At 41.4% G+C, this 21,828-nt stretch overlaps 3 protein-coding genes across 5 annotated transcripts; 1 reads left to right on the forward strand and 2 right to left on the reverse strand.

Annotated features, from left to right (window-relative positions):
* Positions 1 to 371: 371 nt before the first annotated feature.
* On the reverse strand, positions 372 to 6,140 carry LOC130687350 (paramyosin, long form-like). Its single transcript, XM_057510495.2, has 18 exons — positions 5,880 to 6,140; positions 5,572 to 5,628; positions 5,076 to 5,162; positions 4,615 to 4,781; positions 3,929 to 4,007; positions 3,736 to 3,855; positions 3,554 to 3,679; positions 3,260 to 3,456; positions 3,064 to 3,196; positions 2,768 to 2,984; positions 2,574 to 2,701; positions 2,382 to 2,494; positions 2,102 to 2,297; positions 1,870 to 1,998; positions 1,644 to 1,808; positions 1,362 to 1,568; positions 1,095 to 1,295; positions 372 to 972 (listed from the first exon to the last, which is right to left on the reverse strand). Exons 1-18 carry the CDS (start codon positions 6,006 to 6,008, stop codon positions 766 to 768), a joined length of 2,658 nt encoding a protein of 885 aa, XP_057366478.1. The 5' UTR covers positions 6,009 to 6,140; the 3' UTR covers positions 372 to 765.
* A 2,619-nt stretch (positions 6,141 to 8,759) lies between these two features.
* Positions 8,760 to 11,744, forward strand: LOC130687353 (rac GTPase-activating protein 1-like). 2 transcript variants are annotated; one of them, XM_057510499.2, is made up of 15 exons: positions 8,760 to 8,922; positions 8,983 to 9,086; positions 9,191 to 9,393; positions 9,460 to 9,777; positions 9,864 to 10,005; positions 10,075 to 10,136; positions 10,214 to 10,254; positions 10,348 to 10,402; positions 10,470 to 10,679; positions 10,732 to 10,905; positions 10,968 to 11,047; positions 11,110 to 11,245; positions 11,310 to 11,338; positions 11,416 to 11,478; positions 11,573 to 11,744. In XM_057510499.2, the coding sequence occupies exons 2-15, from the start codon at positions 9,002 to 9,004 to the stop codon at positions 11,613 to 11,615; spliced, it is 1,641 nt and encodes a 546-aa protein (XP_057366482.1). In that variant the 5' UTR covers positions 8,760 to 8,922; positions 8,983 to 9,001; the 3' UTR covers positions 11,616 to 11,744. The 2 variants fall into 2 exon arrangements, with proteins under 2 accessions (XP_057366482.1, XP_057366483.1); XM_057510500.2 differs by having other exon boundaries at positions 8,993 to 9,086.
* A 288-nt stretch (positions 11,745 to 12,032) lies between these two features.
* LOC130687359 (proteoglycan 4-like) lies at positions 12,033 to 21,617 on the reverse strand. Of its 2 annotated transcripts, none has more exons than XM_059494985.1 (5): positions 21,461 to 21,617; positions 16,468 to 19,067; positions 15,510 to 15,683; positions 13,934 to 14,090; positions 12,033 to 13,385 (listed from the first exon to the last, which is right to left on the reverse strand). In XM_059494985.1, the coding sequence occupies exons 2-5, from the start codon at positions 18,910 to 18,912 to the stop codon at positions 13,180 to 13,182; spliced, it is 2,982 nt and encodes a 993-aa protein (XP_059350968.1). In that variant the 5' UTR covers positions 18,913 to 19,067; positions 21,461 to 21,617; the 3' UTR covers positions 12,033 to 13,179. The 2 variants fall into 2 exon arrangements, with proteins under 2 accessions (XP_059350968.1, XP_057366492.1); XM_057510509.2 differs by lacking the exon at positions 21,461 to 21,617 and adding an exon at positions 20,165 to 20,471.
* Between the last annotated feature and the right edge of the window lie 211 nt (positions 21,618 to 21,828).

Raw genomic sequence — 21,828 nt, forward strand, 5'->3', positions numbered from 1 at the left:
CACTTAATGAAAAAAATAACAATTTTACCTGTGAAGCCCGCCCTTTTGTTATTGACGGTTAATATAAAAATTCTAAGGCCAATTGAAAAAGGAACTTGATTTCCATGATTTTCTCTCGATTTGTCACGAAAAAACTGCCAAATATGTTATTAGATTGACATGTTATAAATTAACTCGACATTTATTAGGTGTATTTCAATGCCCAGAGCAACCAATTCTGTAGTTTGGAGGGGTATAGATGGCAAAAGATTAAGGCGTCATACAAGGCACAGTGATGAAAATAACAAATGAGGAGAGAGGCAAATAAAACTAGAAGTAAGGCATTACATTTCTCTGTCAAGAAGCACGTTAAAAGCATTCGAAACAAAAAATCAGGGTTTATAAGGATTTATTGAAAGAAGCGTCGGTAAAAACTGAACGACCGATCGGCAGATAAATCTGCTGACTAGTTCAAAGTTATTACTTTGTTATTTTTTGGCTACACAAAAAACTAGTTTAATTGAATTACTTGTGTTATACCCTAAGTTTGAAGAAAGTATTTCCGATTCTCCCCGTTACATCCTAGTGCCTACAAGTACACGTGCCTTGTGGATATAGATTTGGGCATAGCTGTTGGATCTTTCCCACCGTCAGATATCGGATCAAATAAACTCAAGTCAAATGAATGTTAAAAACATGATGTTCGCTTTATAAAAGTTCTTCGCTTTTCTGTAGCAGACCGCTGCATGCAGCATCCCACTTATAGGAAATTCATTTGTTATCCAGTTAATAGTGCTCGGTAAAATGCTTCTGTTCTTCCACTACGTAGACATTTGAAGTGGTGGTACCGCCGGGAACAGCCGTAACAAAAGTACGATGTTTGGCACGAACAAAGTTCAAGTTGGTCTCGGCAGATTCGGCGCGATCTTCAGCAGCTTCCAATTCACGTTGGAATCGACGGACACGGCTCAAATTCTGTTGCGACATACCCTCCTGCATGGACAGAGAACACAATTATGGACTCGTCGTTCTATCTTAAGTAATCATTCAAAAAATGGCCAACAGAAACGGAGGATCACATTGAGGCAACTTATTTTAAAGTATTAGTTTCGGACCTGTTCTTGCAGTTGGCGCTTGTAAACGTTAAGTTTCTGAGTGAGTTTTTCGACCGAATCCTGGAGGAGGGAGACGTTTTTGTGATCTTCTTCGCCCTGGATGATGATTTCTTTGACTTGGCGCTCTTTCTTACGCAGGATCTTGGTAGTCTCGGCATGTCGGCGGCGTTCCTCGTCCAATTCCAATTCGATGTCACGAACCTATAATTCACCAAAATTCAGTTTCGCTTTACGTTAACTAAGGAGACGTCGGCAAGAATGGTATACCCTAGCTTCCAATTTGCTAATAATTCTCTTGCTGCTGACCAACGCATTAGTTTCGACTTCTTCCAAACGAATGGTCAGGTTTTTGATTTCGATTTCCAGAGCCTTTTTGATCGATTCGATCTTGACCACACGTTCTTGTTCCTCGTGTAGGACATCCATGGTATGCTTAAGTTCGCATTGGGCCCTCTGGGCGCGATCATCAGCCAACTATTGTGACATTAACCACGAACTTTCCCTATAAGTCTGGTGATGGAATTTATCATTTTACATTGCTGGGTATACCTTAAGTTCTTTGCTGGCTTCTTCGAAATCGGCGGCATACGCGGCTAGTTCCTGCTCCAGTTTGGCACGAGTTGAAGAAAGATTGACGTTGATCGTGGTAAGCTCGTTAATGCGAGCGGCAGCGTCTTCTGCCAGCTGCTCAGCAGCACGTCTAGCGCGTAGGGCCTAATTTACGGAAAATAGATTTATATTTTGCTCTAGAGCTTTTTATTAAATCGCGTCCTACTCCTTCCATATTGGCGCGCATATCTTCGAGCTCTTGTTGCAGAGCTTGCAAGCGGCGCTGAGCCACACCGTACTGATCAACTGTGATTTGCAATTGGCGCTGGGTTTCCTCGTACATTGATTGAAGTTCCTAAAAAATTAGCGACATAGAAAAAAAATTATTTCGAATTGATGATCTGCATTTGATAATTGAAATAGAGAAAACTATATGGCCTCCTGTTAATGAAACTTACGGTAAGTTGAAGAGACTGCTTTTTAATAGTTTTTTGCAGCTCAATGTTGTTCTTGTTCGCAACGTCCAAAGTCATTTCCAGTTCAGTGATTGTGATTGTCATCTTCTTTCGGATACGTTGAATTTCGGTTTTCAATTTAGTTTCGGCGTCAACCAAACGCGAGTTCAGTTGGTCGATTTCAATTGACATTTGTTTCCTTGGATAGTATGAAAGAAGTTAGTTTCAGGTGAATAACTATTCAATAACGCAGTCCACAGACGCAATGCTAATGGACAATTACTTGGTGGATTCTAGTTCTTCCTCCTTGTCAGTCAATCTACGTTCCATATCGTGCCTGTACTGATTCATCTCAGCTGCCATACGCTGCGAGCGTTGTTCCTCAGCCTTACGGGACTACTCCGTTGTCAGAAAGAAAAAACCAGTTATTGTTAGGCAGGGTATGTCGTTGATAAATTTGTCAGATGATACGTACAGCCTCAGATTCCTTGTATGCGGCAGCCAGTTCTTCGCGTTCGTTTTCTAGACGGCGGTATTCAATTTCCATCTCGTGGAATCTGCGACTCAGTTCCGAGTATTGGCTCTTCAGCTCACCATTTTCATCTGACGGGAAATGTACCAGTCAAAATTTTAAGTTTCATAGTTTTTCATAACATGATGGTGAATTACCGCCCAGTTTCTTGTTTTCACGAGTCAATTGATCTTTTTGTTCTCGAGTTTTGTCCAATTCGTGGCTGAGGCGAGAAATTTCGGTTGCCTTATTTCGGTTGTCTCTCTGGGAGGCATCGTATAGAGCGGTAAGTTCATCCAACTTAGACTTAAGCTCGCCGTTAATGCGTTCAAGTTGTTCGCTACGCTTTTGCATCTCGCGAGCAGTAGTATTGGCCTTAAATGATCGAAGCCGATTAATTAATTTTCTTTTTTGTTTGGTTCGTAGACACATAAAAATAGATTTAATGGCTCACCTTTTCCAGATCAATAATGAGGATCTCAACTTCACTTTGAAGACGAGATTTGATTTTCTCCAGACCAGAGCACTTGGAAATGAGAGCGCTGATTTGCTCTTCCAATTCGGTCACGCGGACGTGGAATTTACGTCTAAGAAGAAGAAGGAACGTTTCCATCTATAAATTCGTTGGTCAACCAGATAAAAACAAATACCTGATTTCTTCAATCTCCTCGGTGTGGGATAGGCAAGTCTGGTCGTACTTGGATTTCCATGACAAGCAATCCTGATTGGCCTTTGACAGCTGACGTTCTAGATCCAAACGAGCTTCGGATTCTTCTTCGAGTTGAACACGCACCGACTCCAGTTCGATTTCCACCGAATGCAAATTTCCTTCCAAAGTAGAGCGGCGCTAAAAAATATAAATCAAAAACAATGCATTGAAATGATATACGTTTGTAGACAGTTTCGTTGGAACTGCAGTAACCGAAAGAAATCAAAATGAATACCCTTTCTTCATCTTCAAAGCGCCGACGCAAGTCTTCGAATTGGGAACTAATTTGATTCTTCAAATAACTAATATTTTCGTAACTCACTTTCAGTTCTTGAACTTCTTTTGTTAGCTCAATGTTTTCCTATTAATTCGCATATTATTTTGTGTGGCTTTTCTTAACAATGCAATCTGTTGTACCGTTGACAAACGGGTTTTGTAGCTGCTAATGTCGATGATAGTTCTGTTGAGCTCTTCAATTTTGATGGTATATTCATGAACTTGTACTTCCAGTTTTTCCACTTGCTTGACGTATGTTACCTGAAATATATACAAACTCATTAAGAAATCCGTAGTATATTACTTTGGCTAGCTCTATGTAATAAAATCCTACCCTATCTTTGTTAGCCGATTCAACTTGGGACAGGAGATCGAACAGTTCCTGTTGAAACTTTGACTTCTCCTTCTCCGCCCTGAAATAAAACACTTGCGTTACTTTCCGTTGACGTCCGTAATTTTCTTTTTAAAAATATTATGAGACTGGTACTGGTACCATTCTAGTTCTACAAGGATTTTTGTTTAGCAGACAAGTACGCCAGGTTTGTTTTTAATACACTTAAAATTCTTTGATCCTAAACCATAATGTTATGGTACATGGTTTAAATACAAGGACATAAGTTTGTTGGTTTTGTTTGAAGAAAAACGAAAGCGCGGCAGTAGCAACAGACAGGGCAACACCACAGAGGTCTCTAAGGATATGTGCGAGCCCGCTAGAACAGCTGGAGTATGTTAGTTCACGAGGGTTGACGTGGCAGTGTAAAAATAGGATAGGTTCGCTACGCATTATTTCCAGAACCCTTCCTCTCATAGTTTTCTTCTTAGGAAAGAATCCGTCTAGCCACGGTGTATGCAGTAAAAGCATTCGCCCTGACTATCAAGGTATTAGAATCGGTAACTAGATTGGTTCAGCAAATAAACACTCACACATTCATCCTAAAGTCCTTTTAACGTAAACACGACTTAACTGATAATTGCCAATTTCACTGAATATTATTTATGAAAATAAAGAATAATGCTTACTTTGATTTGGCTTTGGCCAGCAGTTCTAATTGGTCTTGAAGATCGACAATAGCTTCTTGATGTTTTTTGCGGAGCATGTGCGCCGTCTCTTCCGATTCAAGATGGACATCTTCCAACAATTTTCGCAATTTAGCCAACTCAGCATCACGTTTCTTATTGATTTCCAACTGTAAATATATCGAAATCCAACAGTTGTTTCACTTCGTGATGAATGCGCTCTATTTTTAACACGTTAACACTCCGTCATGTCAGTAATTACAACGTCTAACACTAGCCATTTAGATTATTTAATTTTAAAGGCGGATCTTTTTTTTTTAACTTTAAGTGGAATGATTTAAAACGGAGAGGAAACAAAAACATTTGTGGGTACAAAGTCCTTGCTCATCACTCGTTGAGATGATTGACAATCGTCAACATCGGCTCATCGTCCGAAATAGCTCGAAAACTATGAACAATGTTACCTGATTTCCAGCTCCCCCTTCAGCTTCTTCAAGGCGTTCTTGAAGCTGAATCACCTGAACACTCAGATCAGCCTTGTCTCGTTCAACCTATGCACAAAAAATTTTCACATCAACAGTAGATTCTATTTGCGGTGCTACCGAAAACAAATTAATAGCAAATAACTAACACGGGCACAAATTATGCTCCTTTTCTATTTTCTTTTTGTTTTTACTTCAATTTTCTCGAAAGGTATATATTTTTTTCTTTTCTCCTTTTTTTAAAGTGATGCTAAATCTATAAATTCTTGGCCTATGAGCCAAGCATTTCATGGTCCAAAGCAAAGCTATTTATATCCAAGCTCAAACACTTTTTGAGAACAATTGTTATTTCCTTAACTGTTTGCGACAACTACACTTGGGTTTAACGAATAAAAGAATTCATCTATATATCACGTACTGTTCGCGTAAATTTACACGTCTAATTAACTTAGCGAAGGTTGTTAATAATCCAACTTACACGCTGCCTAAGCTCTCGCTCAGTCTCGAGATCCTCCTGAACGAGGCGGATTTTGTCCTGAAATAAAGAGAAATTATTTAAGGTATTGTACACATAAATAATAAAATAGAAACGTGTTTTCGTTTGTTTCGTATGCGTTAGTTCTACGCACAAATTAAAAATTAAGGTAGGCACAGATTACCACCTTTGCGCAACTGTGGGACATTACGCGCAACTTGCAAGTTTGGTTCGATCACATGCTTAATGGTAATCGGTTCTGTGTATGACGACGATGGTTAGAGTATAAAAAAATGACAGGAAATGGACACCTCGAGACGAGACAGAGCCGACAAATCGGTGGAGTACTCGATAGTGACATCGGTTCCAGCCCCACCGGTAGAGCGGTAGACGTATTTAGAAGATTTGGTTGTCGAAGATTTCGAGACGGTTCCCGACATTTCGTTGTTGCACGTCGAACAAACTTTAATGCGATGATATTAGCCGATCGAGTTCGGTTGAGGAAGAGCACAAGAAGCGGTAGAACTCCTTCGCAAAAGCCTGTTTGGTGACTGGTGATACTGGAACAGTCTGTTCGGAAAGTATTCACGGTTGGAAGGCGACACTGCGCAAGTCAGACCACAATAGATCAGAAGGGGCGGAGATGTGTCCAAAGCAGGGATGGCTTCGACAAAAAAAACGAGAGGCCTTTCAGCATTGAACGTAGCTCGAATTACCAACTGGTAGAAGAGTTTCTAGGCAGTATACCTCAGCAAACCGTGTCGTTCCTTTTATAGCCATGAACGAGATTCCCCCCTCCTCACGAGCTTCTCTTGGAGTCGTCACCCGAATTGTTTTTCACGTTATACCGAACACTGAATTGACACGTTGTCAACTGATCTGTCAAAAACTCTTCGTTTAACTGATTCTTTTGTAATTGCAGAAAGTACTCTGGTTTTTATTGGCATTGATATTCTCCTGGTTCATTTCGTTCTGGGCAAGAATGCATCTCGTTATTACGTTCTGGTATTCGAGGTGTTAAAACTTAAGTCGCGAGTCCTGCAACATCTAAACGGAATAATGCCACAGAGCAAAATTTAGAAGTTAATTTAGTTGAAATCCGATTGGTTTCGTTTTTTTTTTTTTTTTTACAGAAAATGCCAATGGCCAAACTGAATCATAGTAGTGATATGGAAACAAAATGCGCTCATCTGTTTAACAAAGGAAACACCACGAATGAAATAGCGTTTTTTTCTAACAAATTCGGATTTCTGAGGGAAAGCTAAGTATTTTTAATTTAAACGTTCACGCAATGCAAATTGTTACACATTATCGTAGGTAGAAAACAATTTCAAGGGCTGCAATATAACGTTACAAATTCAGCCATCCAACACCCGTATTGAGACACCGCCCATCTAGAGCTACTACGCTCGTCTAAAATTAGATACCTAGACTGAGCGGTAAACGCGAGTAAACCGACGAAGCTCAGGAGAAAAAAACAAGAACCAAAGAGCTTCAATGGTCCACGTTCCTGGGACTGTATAAACACAAGCGCAAAAGGCTGACTGCGATGCAGACTACACGATGGCTGCTTTGGACGTAATTGCCATACGATATTTGAAAGAATATGTTTCTCACGATTTTACAGTGGGAAGAGTAAGACAGAAATACTTTTTTACATAAGCCGAAGAAAATGTCTGATCTTCGAGTTGTTTTCTTATTTGTGCCAAAATAAAAACAAACATTCTCGTATCATTTCGCATACACGCGTCTTGCAACTTCATATTGTGTGCTTTCCTCTTGGTTGGAACACGCAGTGTTTCCGTTCCATCCCTTTACAAACATCTCTTATCCATTCTTGCTAATCCGTAAGCGTCCAAATTCGTTACGAATCTAAATGTTAACTGACGATAATGCAAACAAAAATGCAAACAAATACACAGGATGAGGCCAATATTTAATTTCGCGATGCCATATCCATGTGAAATGCTTGCCGGCGGTTGCAAAACGTTTACCCTCCCTGTCGGTTTTGTGAGTCCAGTATAGCAAATTCCGCGTACCATTTGACTTTTTCCACCATTTCTGAAATCTTACGTTATTCTAGGTTCTTGAAAACGACTAATACTGTACTGCTTAAACTTTGGTGGGCTTAAATCAGACCTAAGATTGGTAGCTACTCAACATATTTTCCAAAATACCAATACTGTTTCTTTAATGTGTTCAGGGTGGGGGATGGGGGCAGTAGCAGTGGTGATGGAGAAATCAGTTAATCAAGAAATATTCAACTAGATTCTGCGAGTTCAACGTTCGAAACTGGCTTGAATTCATAGTCAAAGCTTAACGCCATCTCTAGGCAACAACAACGACTTCGGTTTAAACTGTTACTTTCCATTTGGCGCCACGAAAAAACCCTTTACGAACATTACATCACAGAATCGCGCCGAGACAGAGTGCAATAGTGGGTAGATGTAATTGGGCCTAATCTCACACAAAGAAAAAATTTAATCCAAACTTACCAAACCTGCTAGGGCTCAACGTCGAACCACCAAATGTGAGATCCAACATCATTTGGTAAAGTACTTGAAGACCACAAGACTCATCAACTGAATTTAACACCTTATAAAAACAAACAAAACATCCAAACATTAGAACCACGACAAAGAAATAATAAATCAAATCTTACATATGCCAAAATGCAACTGCAAAAACGAGGAAACCCACAACGAAGAAGACAAGCCGGCAAAACTCAAAACAATCGACAGCACCATTTCGAAATCACAACCTTCCAAATGAAGAACCAAGACGAAGGTGGGGGCTAAACAGCTACCCTCACCTCAAATCGTACCTTTTTCTAAAAAGCTGAAAGTACATCTTGACCTGCCATCTGTAGTTGGACTCCACTTCCAGATAATCCCATCTCCCCTCCCAAAAAAACAAAAACAGTTTGGGATCCGCAAATAATAATACCCCTTCAACTTTATCGTAGAAACAGACCTAATCAAAAGAATCTAAACCCAAATCAACTCCTTCCCAGAAATTAAAATATTATGAAAACAACTAAAGGGCATCAGATAAGAACATGGGGTCACGCTAGGTGACCCACGATCGGGATCCATAGTACGCTAGGTACATGGCCAGTGGCACCCCCCCCCCCCCCTCCCCGTCCATAAAACAAAGGAGGTGCCCACATGCTGTAAAAACCTAAGGCTTCCTAGTACGTCAGTGCACGTTTCGTGTGGGTGAGTGTGTAATCTCGCGAAAACGCCCACCGATTTTTACGCGTGTAAGCGTTTATGACTTCTAATGATCTTTGGAATTTGTTGTTCTAGTCAGATAACACAGTGATTCAGAAACGAAGCTTTGAAGAAATTTACGGTAAATAATTGTCAATCTGAATTTGTGAAGTCATTTCTCAGCAATCATATCGAATTTCAGTTCTCGTTAGAGCAAGACAATGTCAGTTAAAAAGATGTCGCTGTTGGCTCAGTTTGATGACATTTGTCGCGGTTTTAGCTTCTGGCTTAATGACCCTCTTCAAGGTGGGATTGCATGAAACATTTTTCATAATTTTTCCTTTTCCCTAACCCCACTATTTCCTTTTACCATTAAAATGAATGATACGGCCGTTCAAAATATTACGCAGAATTCGAGACATTTGCCAATAATCAAGAAGGTTGCCGTAAGAAATGGTTAACTACAGAGGAAATGTGTTCCACGGCACTAAAGGAGTTGAATGAAGCTCGAGCAAACAGAGAAAAGCTCGAGTTACAGGTCCGCCATGTTACCGAACTACTAAAAAATGAAATTCTCATTCGCCAACGGCTTCAGAAAGAGGAAAAGGACTTGGTAAATGAATGTTTTCTACAGTCACAAAGATAAATTCTTAAATGATTCCCCATTTGATATTTAAAGGAGCGCAAGCTGATTATGGTGAAACAAATCGTTACAACCGATCAGAACATTGCCGAAGAAACGCGGTACAAACTTGTTTCTCTCAGTTCACTTGAATCTTATTCTCGAGCCGATTTGGAATCCCCTGGCAATCACTTGATTGATTCAACAAGCGATGAAATTGAGAGTACTACCCAGTCCATACTATCATCACTCGACATAACTAGTGAGAAGACGGACGAAGATCTGGAACTTTCGGTTGTGCGCTCCATTCGTAAATTCAGAGCACCACCTGAGACTATAACGGGCAGAGACGGTAATCGGCGTTCTCTTCTACTTGTAAGTATTAAAATTCTTGATGAATATTAACATTCTCGATTAAGCAAACATGAAAGATTGAAAGGTCACTAATATCTCGATGATAGAACCGAACGATAGCAGTTCCGAAGGTGGATGTGATTACAATTCCAGGGTCACCACCGGCCGTCACTGAATCGGCTAAAAAAATTAGCGTTGATTTTCCCGAGGTCTGCGGTTCTCCAACGTCTAATAATATGTGCAGTCGAGGTGAGAGCAGGACCAAAAATCTAGATCAGCGTTATTGATACTAGATAATCTATCTTTGGTGCTTTTAAGGGATTGAACGAAGAAATCTTTCTGCTAAGAAGGTCTTAAGGCCACACAGTTTTTCCAGCAAGGTTAGAATTGTTCATATATATTATTCAAAGAGATCAGTTCAAGTTAATGTTTTCGATTTGTCTGTTTCACACAAAAGGTTATTCTGAAGCAAGAGACATGCATTCCGTGTAGAAACAGGTATTCTCACATTGTGTTCCAGTATAGATCATTTAATCCAGGATCATTTATTTCCTGTCCCTACTATTACTAAACGCTACCTTTCGCGTGTAGAATTCGATTCGGAAAGACGGCAATGAAGTGCACTGATTGTCTGGGAGCTTGCCACGTAAGCCACAGTTCGAATTTAGATTAAAAATAGCAAGTTTTTTTTATTATTCTTTAAATTAATTTAGGTTGAGTGCAAAACCAATATGCCGGTTCCGTGTGTTCCAACGTGTCGCACTCCTACCCGTTTTGTGGGTTCTATCGCTGATTTTTCACCGAAAACAACGCCAATGATCCCGTCTATTATTATTCACTGTCTAGAGGAGATCGAACTACGAGGACTGGAAAGCGTAGACTACCGTTTGAACTGTCCTGAAAAAGATGTCGCAACATTAAAAGTACCTATTAGATATATATATATTTGTTCCATTTATTTTGTTTGTTTTCTAGGAACAACTGCTTCGTGGCAAAATACGATCAGGAGAGATGACAACCATTAGCACTTCGCTGATTACAAGTGTCGTTCGGTCGTTTCTTCTGTCTCTCACAGAGCCTTTAGTCACGTACACCGCTAGAGAATCTTTCATTAAATTAGTTTATATGAAAGACGAAGTTGATGTTCAGGTAAGAAATTTTCAATCTATGATTTTCTGATTTATTGATTATTTTCTTTACTGAGAGATTAGACGTCTGTTTATTCCCTGATTCCTGAACTCCCCCGACCTAATCGCGACACACTGGCATACATAATCCTTCATCTACAGCGGTTCAATATCTTCAATGTGTAAATGTTTTTTCAATCAATTTAGTAATAATGCTTTCTATTAGGGTGGTGGAACATCAAACGGGCCGTTTAACAGTCGCAAATCTTGCAAAATGCTTTGCTCCCATGGTGGTTGGAGCTTCACGATCTCATACCGGTGATGGATTGAAGAAGCTCCAGGACGTGAAGGAGCAGCAAATGGTAATTCGTATTGCTGTAATATTTTGCAAACTATCCCTGTTTCACTCTTTTTTTATTTTGTTAGGTTATGGAAAAACTCCTCAATATCCCAAGGTTAAACGAAGCCACTCTATGATGCACAAAAATGAGCACTTTTAAAGTTTGCCTCTTTTTTCTGTTCACTCCCTTAGTGATTACTGGAACTGCTATGCGTCTTACACAGATACCCCAAATACCCCCATCAAAGCAAAAAGGTGATCTAGAACCCATTTAGAAAAGATTTGTTCTAATTCTTTTGTTTTCCTTTCTTTTTGATGGGGGATTCAACGGTGATATTTAACTATACAGAAACCTTAAGAAGACTGGCTTTTTCACATCGCCTCATTTTTGAACCATGGAAATTCCTGTTTCCTTCCAACATTTTTATTTGAATGGGTATTTTTTCTTAAAGACTGTATAACCGTAGTTAACCATCAACCTATGTGCACTGCTTCCAAAGAAAAACGTTAATGCAATCTGACCTGAAGAGTTATTTTTATAAGCATTGCTTCCATGAACTAATCATCAATTCTCTTTAGTTATTCCGAAAACACTTAGTAATAATCTTGCAATATCAGTATTGCTGGATTCGCCAAGGAGCTAAAACGTGAAAATTTCAAAGCAACCACTGGGAATGGCGCATATTTTGCTTGCATTCTCAGGATTATTTCCATTTCTGACGTAACAGGATTGCAATCTCTAACTCTATTTTTCAGAGAAACAAACGTATTGGAGAGCCACTTTAAACTACGATATACTCGTCTCAAAATTTCTTTTTTTTTAAGCCATTTGTATTTTCAGGAGCAGAACAACAATGGTGAAACATCAAGAACTGCGCAAACGTTTCTCAAAATCAAAACTGCGCTATAAGAACATTATCACAAAAGATTCGTCTACACAGCTAGTACAAAAAGAGAAACAAAAGAGATGAAAAAGGAACAAACATGGAATACAAATAAGGGCAGGGTTAGAGCTTGCCGCTTCTGTACTAGGTGAATGTATAATCAATTGTCTTTGCAAGGAAACGGTATTTTTTTTTAAAATCTGCGAATGCTTATTGGTCCGCAAAAGTTTAATTCATGTGGATCTTCTGATCCGACACGTGTTTCTGCAGTCTTGAACGAAACTGCAATGAAAGGCGGTAATAGAGGCTGTGAATGAATGCTACATCATTTCAACTTTCAAACGTAACGGGAGGAAATGCGTTTGGTCGTCCACAATCACGTTGTTACAGTGGCTCAAAAACCTCAGCCAACATTCGAATACAGAAAGACAACAAATGAAAAGAACTGAAAATAAACAAACGTAAAAAACAAACAAGAGTTCAGCGTCGTACGTGATAGAACACAAGTACAAAACTACTGCTACAACTAAACGTGTTTAATGACAATACGGTTACTGTAAATGACGGCGTACGCAATTCACTCGTTTGAAGGGCACTACAGTCGTTCAACGTAATGGAATATGGTATTACATGAACTGAATTAGCATGAGACTATCGATGGAATTTTTAAGAATTGGGAACCCTTTGTTTTAACATACTTCTGTGTGAAGTTTATCAAACGTTTGCTCTTTCCCATAAGTGAATATTAACACAACATGTCAGTTAAGTAGAATTTCTTTGCTTGGACAGATTCAATTACATCATCCAAGTGTGGCACCACCACTCAACGAGATGACAGTTTTTTGACGTTTCGGTTTGCTTGCTTTTTCTCTTTTTTTTTTTTTGCTTGCATATTGATTGATTTAGATTTCTTTTTTTATTTTTATTTTCATTGCTTTTGTTTTATTTTGTTTTACGATGTTTGCGTCTTTGTTTCGTTTCCTTTTCGTCGACATTTTTTTCTTTTATCTTCCTATTTGTTTATCATTATCTTCGTTGAACCATTAGTCGGTTAATCCACGGAACCCGCATTTCAAAAGAGCAAATCGGCCGTTGTCTCAGCGCTCCACGTTGTACTCTCTTCGGCAGGTTTGATGTAGTGCAAAACTGAATCTATCTGAAGGGGTGAACTGGGTGGATTCGGATCCAGTGAAGAATCAGGTAACGTTGAACGAGATATTCCAAGCTCGAAGGTGGTTTCAAAATGCACTTTACTCGGAGTATAGCTGGACAGGCCTCCTAGATTACAACGAACACGAACATTTAGGTAAAGCAGGTGTCGATTAGGTCCACGTGAACAGTCATCGAAAATGATCTTAAAAATGTACGCAATCTCCCTAATTGCTTAACCTATTTTTGTAATCTCAACTTCCGGAAGATAGGGAAGATATTTAGAGCAACGCTAAACGTATACGCAACAGTATGAAACATCGCCGATTATCTGTTTGCCTGACTTTCAACTTAACGTATTCAAACAAAAACGGGAACGGTAAGCTAGTTTCTATCCGTCACGCCCTGTGCTATCACGTCATAATGACTATTACATCAACAGGGAGAAATATTTGTTTGTTGTTTTGTTAACGCAAATTTCTAAAGAAATCCATGCCAACGAAAAGAACACCAATGCTTCACTGGTAAGCGAACCACGAATTTCCCCCTGAAGATTACAGTAGCCGCCATAATGGCAAATAGCTGTAAATGCTTTTCACGAAAACACGCATTCCCCTTAGTATTATAATAGGACATACGCTTGTTGTTGTTGTTGCAACTGTTTACAAATGAAGTACCTTTCGAGTTCGACGTGGCAATCTGTGAAGGCGTTTCTCGGAAATCTTGATCGGATTTCTTTGAACTGGACTTGACGTCGTCGCCCTCTTCAAGAAGGGATGTTTCCGAAGGGTACTCGAAGAGTTTGGTCATGTCGTCGTTGAAACTGATATTCATCTGGAATATTAAAAAAAAAAAGATTCATGCATTAAAACAAATGATATTCGTTCATGTTTTCGGTAGATATGATAAAAATAAGGGAATAAAATATGAACAACTGAAAGTCAATTTCGGCATGTAAGCCGACCATCGAACGCTATGCGACACGCAAATCTAATTATCTGGCCTAGTTTATCGGCTACACCGGAAAAACATGTTTTTTTTTCTTCTCTCCATTTTTAAATATTTTACTTCATAATGAAATAAAAAACCATGGCGTTACTGATAAGCGAAATGCAAGCTACGAAATTCATGACCAATATCGAACTTCCGCTTTTATTTAGATTCAACTAGAAATGAATCTGTCAGAGTTACGTATATATCGCATTAATACCTAGTCTAGGATAACGATCGCTCTAGTTACCCACTAGACGAAAAATAATGAAAACAGATATAGCAGAAATTCAAGTAGCCTCGAGTAAAACATAAACATATAAATAAATGCGTTCGCAATTTTTGAGAAAAGTGAACCAATCGGGTGCTAACAGTATTGTCGCTAAACCGCATTCCTTTATCCACACTTCGTTGCATAATGTGCAAGGAAGAGCTTTAAAAGGACCTCTTGCGAGCATGCTTTCGCATACGCTGCAAATATTTCACGGTGAAGGACGCGAATAACGTAAATAAATGGGAAATATTTTTGCGTCCAAAAATGGTCTACACGGTGTCAGTTGTAGTTTTCTAAAGCCTCGATTCCTGATAAACGGGCACATTAGCTTCTCTATTTCAAGTACTGCGCAACGGAACACGGATAACAGACAAGAAGCCAATTCGAGGCATTAAGGCTGCATACAATTGTACGATACGTTGAATCGGTGTACTAGGTGGAAACCGCTTTCATCCTCCCCAAGCGGCGATTGTATCAATAGGAGCCCACAGCGTCCTTCGTGTGTATTAGAGCTTACAATCTCGAAGCAGAGGCATTGAGAAATAGAATTTCTTAATGCGCCGTTATCGCAACCAAGGTCTTGCCGATGACAGCTGCCGAATGCGTATAGAGTAACAACGAAATGTTTTCACGTTATGACGGAAAGAGGGAAGGAATAAACTCTACTGAGGCACTGAAGCAAACAGCGTTTCTAAGCGGCATGTTCAGTTCAAGGTAGTTTAGATCTCCTATTTTGTTTTCACATTTTTGTTTGGGCTAAATTTCTCCTCGACTTCCATTTTTTGTTTTGTTTTTGAATTCCTTCTTGTTTTTTGACGAGAGAAAGGCCACGCAACAGAATTGCCAATGGAATTAGAAAGTAAAACATTGGCCACAAAAAGCGGTGGAAGAGAAAAAAAACTAATTTCAGGTGAGCAACGCACCTGCGACGCACACAGATTTTTCATCAGGAAATGTGACAATGAGAAAAAAAACAAAACCCACAGTACCTTGCTTTTCTTGGATCGGCGTTGTATAAGCGATTTCCCAACAATAACATTGGCCCCTTCGAAGTCCACATTGCATGGTGATGGAGGTCGTTTTAATATATCCAAATCGTCAATGAAGTCGGATGATTCACCGGGGTCGTAGTCGGGCAATTTGGTAATGCCAGAATCATTGGACTGTAACGAGAATGGAGAGAGAAATACCGACAGGGATATAAAATTCAGTTGGAATCAAAAGAATTTTTCCACGCTTCGGCAAACTCGTTCACAGATGGGGGAAAGTCAAGAGGAGAAAACACGGATGATATTTTTTCATTTCCCATCTTTGCTTTCAAAATAGTCAACCACGAGAACGAAGACGAGTGCCACTTGCGGGATAAAGAAGGCTGTGAGCTATGGATGCCTCGAGTTTCTTTCTTATCGACTCGAAAACGAGACACGTTGTACTCTCATTCAAAACAAACAAGAACTGGGGCGCAAGGAAACGTTTCGAAAGTTCATTTAGAATTTGGTCACTATGTTAATGAAAGATATTCGGGTTCGAACCAAACGTAGGACTCTTCAAATAACAAACAAGGAAAAACTCGTTGGTCATTTCTCAATCTTCAGCAAGCAATAAAATCGTGGTACATTTACAATTCGTCTGCTTTTTGCCCAGGAGTCTTTTACGGTTGTCGGCACGATATCGTGCACTTACGCGGAATCAAGTCTTTCTACTCATGTGCAAAAGTTTAATGCGATTTGAAAAAGCCACGACATCCTGGGGCGTCCGGCAAGTTCATTGCGCACACACGACAATTATCGCACTCGGTGGAAAATCCTCTGTTTATGGCCCCCCCCCCCCCCTCAACTAAATGTTACATACCAAACGACTCTTCATTATCACGGGGAGATTGAAAAAAAAAAGCAAAGGAAAGTTGGGTTTATTTGGTGTGCAGGAAAAAAAATTTGAAAACGATACCTTGTAGACAAGAATTCCTGATGATCCACCTTCGTTGCGAATGTGATCTGTTTTTCTGGAAGTGTCGTTGACGAAATTGAAAACGGTGGTAGTTTCAGATTGATGAGGGTGCCATTTTTTGGTCGGCTGTTCACGCGTCGTTCCACTACTAATCGAATGAGCCCCGACGGCCGCGTTTACTGGCGCACTGTTGGATGGCTTGGCGATGATTTGGCTACTGGACGAGAGGGTCTTGACCGCGGGAACTGTCACCACCGTCGGGTTGTCTGTCGCCTTCTTTTCGGCCGGCGGGGTTACAGAAACCGAGGCGGGATCCGGCGCCGTCGGACTGGACGGCGAAATAACGTGAGTCAAAATAACAGGCTCCGATTTAGAAACGGTTGCTGGAGCAGTAATCTGTTTCGTGCGGCTCGCCGCCTGGAATTTGGGAGCAAAAACGGCCGGACTGGCAGGTTTGCTTGTCGTCTGCGATTGTGCGAGTTCAGTCTTGGGTTGGCTTTTGGCGAGGCCAATCAAGACGGTGTTGGACGCGGCCGTCACTAAAAGCTCCTCTTTTTTCGAGACAGAGTCAACGTCATCCTTGGGTGCCAACTCTTCGAGCACAACGGGTTTGTCGTTGTGAATGACAGGTGACTTTGGCTGAGGTCTGATGACGCCCACCTGCCTCGATTGGACTGAGCCTAACGAAAACGGCGACTTGTCGTCCTTCTTCTCGTCAAAGTTGAACTTGACGCTATTGCTCTCCTCACGAATGTTATCTAAGGCAGTTTTAGATATGATTTTGAAGCCGTGACCACCGGCATGATTTTCCAATTCATCCTTGTTGTCAAGTTGGTCGCTAGATTCTTTACTAGTCGGGGCAGTCACGCTGGATACAAAGGCGGCGGTTGGGGCAGGTTGGGCGGCGAGTTTCGCGGGAGGGGCCGTCGTCCGTTGGAGGGACGGTGCCCCGTTAGACGACGACGATTGCACTACACGTGTTTTGTCGATGACAACGGCCGGTTTTGGACTCAAGACGGCCGGCTTGGGTCCAATGGGAGACGGTTTAGTTATAACAACTGGTTTGGTATCGGACGATACCAATTCAGTGATACGCGGCGTGCTCTCTGACTTTTTGCGCGCCACCGAAGAAATGCTCTTGTTGTTCACCAAGTTGACTTGATTCATTCGATGAATGTTCGATTTTTCAATCGTCTGGTTTGCAGCTGAGAGAGGCGTTCGGTTGATGCCCGGTCCGGCACTCTGAGATCGCCGAGTACTCAACACCTTGCGACCTGATCCGCTCTCGAAAATGCGCTTGACTTGGCGCACTGTATCCGGAGCTGGCAGCTCGGCGTCCTCCACATTGTAGCGAATGTTTGTGGGCAAAGTTCGGCGCGCTTTCGACGCTCCGGGTGAGGAGGCCGTGGGAGCCGTATGGGCGGTTACGGCAGCCACGGTGCCCTTGCTCTCGTCGGTTGCGGCCACTTGATTGTCGTCTTTGTCGACGATGACAATGGCATCTTTGCCCAAGAGCAGGTGAACCGGTGTTTTGGGACTCGAGACAGTTGGGCTAGGTGGCACGGTGGCCTGGGCTTTTGAAGGCTTCGGCTGTTGCTGGGCAGAAGGCACGACAACCAAATCACTGGCAGCAACACTTCGCCATGTCGGCTGCTGTGACACGCAGTCGACGGATCGAGTCTTCTTCAAATCGCGAATCTTGACGGGGCTGGAAGAGAGGGGCCGCGGTGGTAACTTGGGTTCGGCCGTTGGAGCCGCCAAGTTTAAAGAGGCAGGCCGTTCGCTCTTGGCCCTGCCGTTGGACGAACGCACGAGAACTGCAAAATTATTGTCGTTCGACGATGGATGCGGAGGACTCGAGTCTTTGTCGAGCCAGTCTTCCAGGCTGGCGGCACGACGGAGCGACGGTCGACGGGACTCGCCGAGCGGTCTTTCACGTAACGTACGACTCAAGTACCGTGATTTGAGCTTGTTAACGATTCCCGGACCGTACTGGAGTTCTTCGTCTTCATTGTCCCGGTTGCCAGTCATGGCTTTCAAAGCGTTTAGTCCCTTGGTGGTGATTTTCGGTCGGTTGCCAACCATGTCGACCTGCGAGGCGGTTGAGCTCTTCATTCGTGTTTCTTCTACCATGATCGTTCGCGTCCTATTGGGTTCCGACAGGCGTCGGGTGGGTGTTGTTGCCAGAGGTTGATTGTGATTGGGGGCGATGACGTGCTCGATGACACTTGCGCTGTTGGCACTGTTTGTTACACGGGCGCCAGGCAGATCAGTGAAGCGGTTGGGTGAGCGACCGCTCACCGATCGCGACTGACTGGAACTGAAAGCCTCAATGGAAGACTCTTTTCCCGCCCCTAACTGCGTTGTATTAGATAGCGGAGGCGGATTGGAGGCGGATTCCAAACCGTGTAGAGGGCCAGCACCTTGCAATGGCCGGGCCAACATCCTGCCTTCTCCCAGCGGCTCACCTTCTACTAGCGGTTCGTAAACCGTCTGCAATGAGGCCACTAGACCTTTACTAGGGATCCGCAATCGCTCTCGCGTACGGTTTTCCAAACCAAGTGTAATGGCAGATGGTTGTCCTCTTATTCCTCTCCAATCTGCAATAAGACGTTACGTTAAACAAAAAAAAATGAGTTAGTAATTAAAAAATAAACAAATAAACAAAAGAAACAAAAACAAAATCCAGCCTACAAAAAAAAAGTATATTGCGAGTGTTAAAAACTCTCGACTGTTTTCTACAAACAGATAAAATGAGATTTTCTTTTTCTTACATTCCTAGGTTTTTTTTTTGGCGATTGAGAAATAAACAATAGAAACTCAGTTTGCGTTGTTTTTTCGATAACAGGTCATATCAGCACGTCATGGCCGTTCGCGTGACAAACGACGAGGAAAAAATGTTGATTTACACTACTGTAACATTCCAAATTGCATCAACACTGAAAGAGAAAAAAAAAGAAAGACAACGATAGGCAGTTGAGATGACGGGGATGTTCTAAGTTTGCCTGGCGTGACTGATCCCGTTATCATACAAGAATTATTATCCGAAAGATGGCCGCTCGTCTTGTCTGGCGCCTCCGTTCGCCCTTACGCATACCTAGTACTACCACGATAGCCGTTGGCTTCGTCATCAAGCAGATGCTACAATTCTTTTCAACATTCGGTACGGGAGTTATGCATTTCTCAAAATTAACAAAACCTCTATTGCGTAAACATCTCAGCATACGAATTATACCGTGACACAAACCGTCGGCATAATAAGTATCTTATAGATTTAAGTTACACGAAAGGTTTCCAAGTGCTCTAATTCGATAACAACACGTCCCTGAAAGGATTCTCTCTGTCGGTTCAATACCAGCGCTAAATACAACAGCTCGAACTCCCATTGCTGTATTGATCGGCCACTGTCGCTGCTTTCCCTTTTTGGCTCCACCGCGAGAAAATGAAAGTGAACGTACACATTACGCTATGGCACCTCGCTTTTCGTCAATATCGGAAATAAACGAAACGAGTGACGAAGAGTCCCTCAAAGTTGATAAGTTACGCCCCATAATTTAACGGGGAAATAAAGGTTAACTAAATAACTTGATAGTTCCTTTTGTCCTATAAGAGGAAAAAAACACGCGTTCCTCTATGCAAATTCGTGAAAATGTATCATGCGGCGAACTGTACGAAAAGAAACGGTTCTGTGAGATACCTGATTGAACGTTACAAGATCCAAGTCCATTGTTTAGCCTTTTTTTACGAATCAGCTCCCGTTTCCAAGCAGGAAGACAAGAAATCTGTGCTTCTGCCTCGGTCGAGCCAATACACATATCAATACCCGCTGACTGGCCAACACAGTCGGGCGATGTTTGACATAACACTCCGTCCATTCTGATAACACTGCGGTTTCTTTCCCTCCTTCTTACACTTCAAAACAGACGATTCACCACTTTCTGGAATGTTTCACGTAAACGAATTGAAATCTTTCTGCACACGCGGGAATAACTCCCCTTTCCAAAGTCTGAAACCAAACTGAAGGACAGCAACGGGACTTAAGCGAGTCTCAATGCAGCGCAGACGGAATGGACATTGTAAATGCACGCATGACTGTTGCGGACAGGGCGTTCTCCCCGCGGTGTCCGTGGCGGCGGGAAGCATGGTGTCCATGAAGGCTAGGAACCTTTCGAGTGCATTGCCTCCTAAGAACGCCATGTGGGAAAGTCTTGGCTTCATAAACAAAGCTTTTACTTCACTACTTCATTACCCTTTTTTCTTTTTCTCTCTAATCACTTTTATTCGCCGTTCACAGATGTATAAAAGTTTTATATTAATTTGTGAACACTTGGTAAAATACGAACGGGCCATTGCAATCCTGAATTCGACCCTAGTATAGGCCAGGTGTCAGGAAATCTTATTTCCTTTCATATCCAGCCTTACTTGTTGTCTTGGCTCTTTAATGCATCAGCCAGGATTTTCTTTACATTCAAAAGGAGGTGGCATCATTACATCATTACAGAAAAGCCATGCACATAAAGTAATTGTGTGCTACAGTGCTTAAAAAACTACTTGCCTGTTTAGCCTGGCTAATACGAAGGAAAAAGATTTTCTGAGTTAAAAAAAACCAAAAAAACAGCTCGACAAGCAAAAATCACCAATTGCTACTATGTTTGGCTTGCTTTAATTATTCTGGATCTTTTGTACATGGAGGACGCTTCATTTTTTTAATGTGTGGTCCATTTGATGCAAGAAAGAAGTCAACAACCACTCTTTGACTTGATTCATCCAAGAATAACAAACATGAAACAAGCTCAAACAAACCAATCTTTGTTTCTCAATCTACCAAACGGAATAATTTAGCTGTCGGGTATCTATAAACTAAAACATATCAAACCTAACTATGCTATAATTTAAAATACGAGAACTGAAGCACTAGTCGCGCCCACCATAAAACAAGAATTCCAGTTTGCTCAAACTTAAAATTAAAATTTTTCACATGAATTTTACTTACCCAAGTTTGATGCCAAATACTATTTGTTTCACAGTACACATTCACACTGAATTTTAGGATAGAATAGAAGGCTTCTACTGGAATTTTCGTTGCACTTTTGACAGGCGAAAAGGCGCCATGACAGATGACAGGCCGTGCTGTTTTTTCCGCCCATCGGGTTAATAGTTAGCCAAGTCCAGGCGGCTGCGAGCACAGCTAAAAGGGATTTGGATTCATCAACAATTAATTATTCCCCCTATAGCAAAACCGTCGTGTCAGTGGATGTTTTTTTTTTACTTACGGTATTCTTAGAATCCTATTATGTGCACCGTGCTTTTTCCTATTTTTATTTATTTATTCATTTATTTCGTAATTGAGGCGTTTAAAGC

Source organism: Daphnia carinata, chromosome 4 (genome assembly GCF_022539665.2).
Source record: "Daphnia carinata strain CSIRO-1 chromosome 4, CSIRO_AGI_Dcar_HiC_V3, whole genome shotgun sequence".
Lineage (NCBI taxonomy): Eukaryota > Metazoa > Arthropoda > Branchiopoda > Diplostraca > Daphniidae > Daphnia > Daphnia carinata.

Excerpts from the sequence above, each read along its gene's own strand:
- LOC130687350 (XM_057510495.2), bottom strand. The coding sequence starts at position 6,008 with ATGTCGGGAACCGTCTCGAAATCTTCGACAACCAAATCTTCTAAATAC. Across the intron at positions 2,495-2,573 it reads CATACAAGGAATCTGAGGCT|TCCCGTAAGGCTGAGGAACA; the intron begins GTACGTATCATC and ends ACAACGGAGTAG. Across the intron at positions 1,999-2,101 it reads AGCAGTCTCTTCAACTTACC|GAACTTCAATCAATGTACGA; the intron begins GTAAGTTTCATT and ends CTAATTTTTTAG.
- LOC130687359 (XM_057510509.2), bottom strand. The coding sequence starts at position 20,342 with ATGGACGGAGTGTTATGTCAAACATCGCCCGACTGTGTTGGCCAGTCA. Across the intron at positions 19,068-20,164 it reads ATCTTGTAACGTTCAATCAG|ATTGGAGAGGAATAAGAGGA; the intron begins GTATCTCACAGA and ends GTCTTATTGCAG. Across the intron at positions 13,386-13,933 it reads TGCCACGTCGAACTCGAAAG|GAGGCCTGTCCAGCTATACT; the intron begins GTACTTCATTTG and ends GTTGTAATCTAG.
- LOC130687353 (XM_057510499.2), top strand. The coding sequence starts at position 9,002 with ATGTCAGTTAAAAAGATGTCGCTGTTGGCTCAGTTTGATGACATTTGT. Across the intron at positions 9,778-9,863 it reads ATCGGCGTTCTCTTCTACTT|AACCGAACGATAGCAGTTCC; the intron begins GTAAGTATTAAA and ends TCTCGATGATAG. Across the intron at positions 11,479-11,572 it reads ACCCCCATCAAAGCAAAAAG|AAACCTTAAGAAGACTGGCT; the intron begins GTGATCTAGAAC and ends TTAACTATACAG.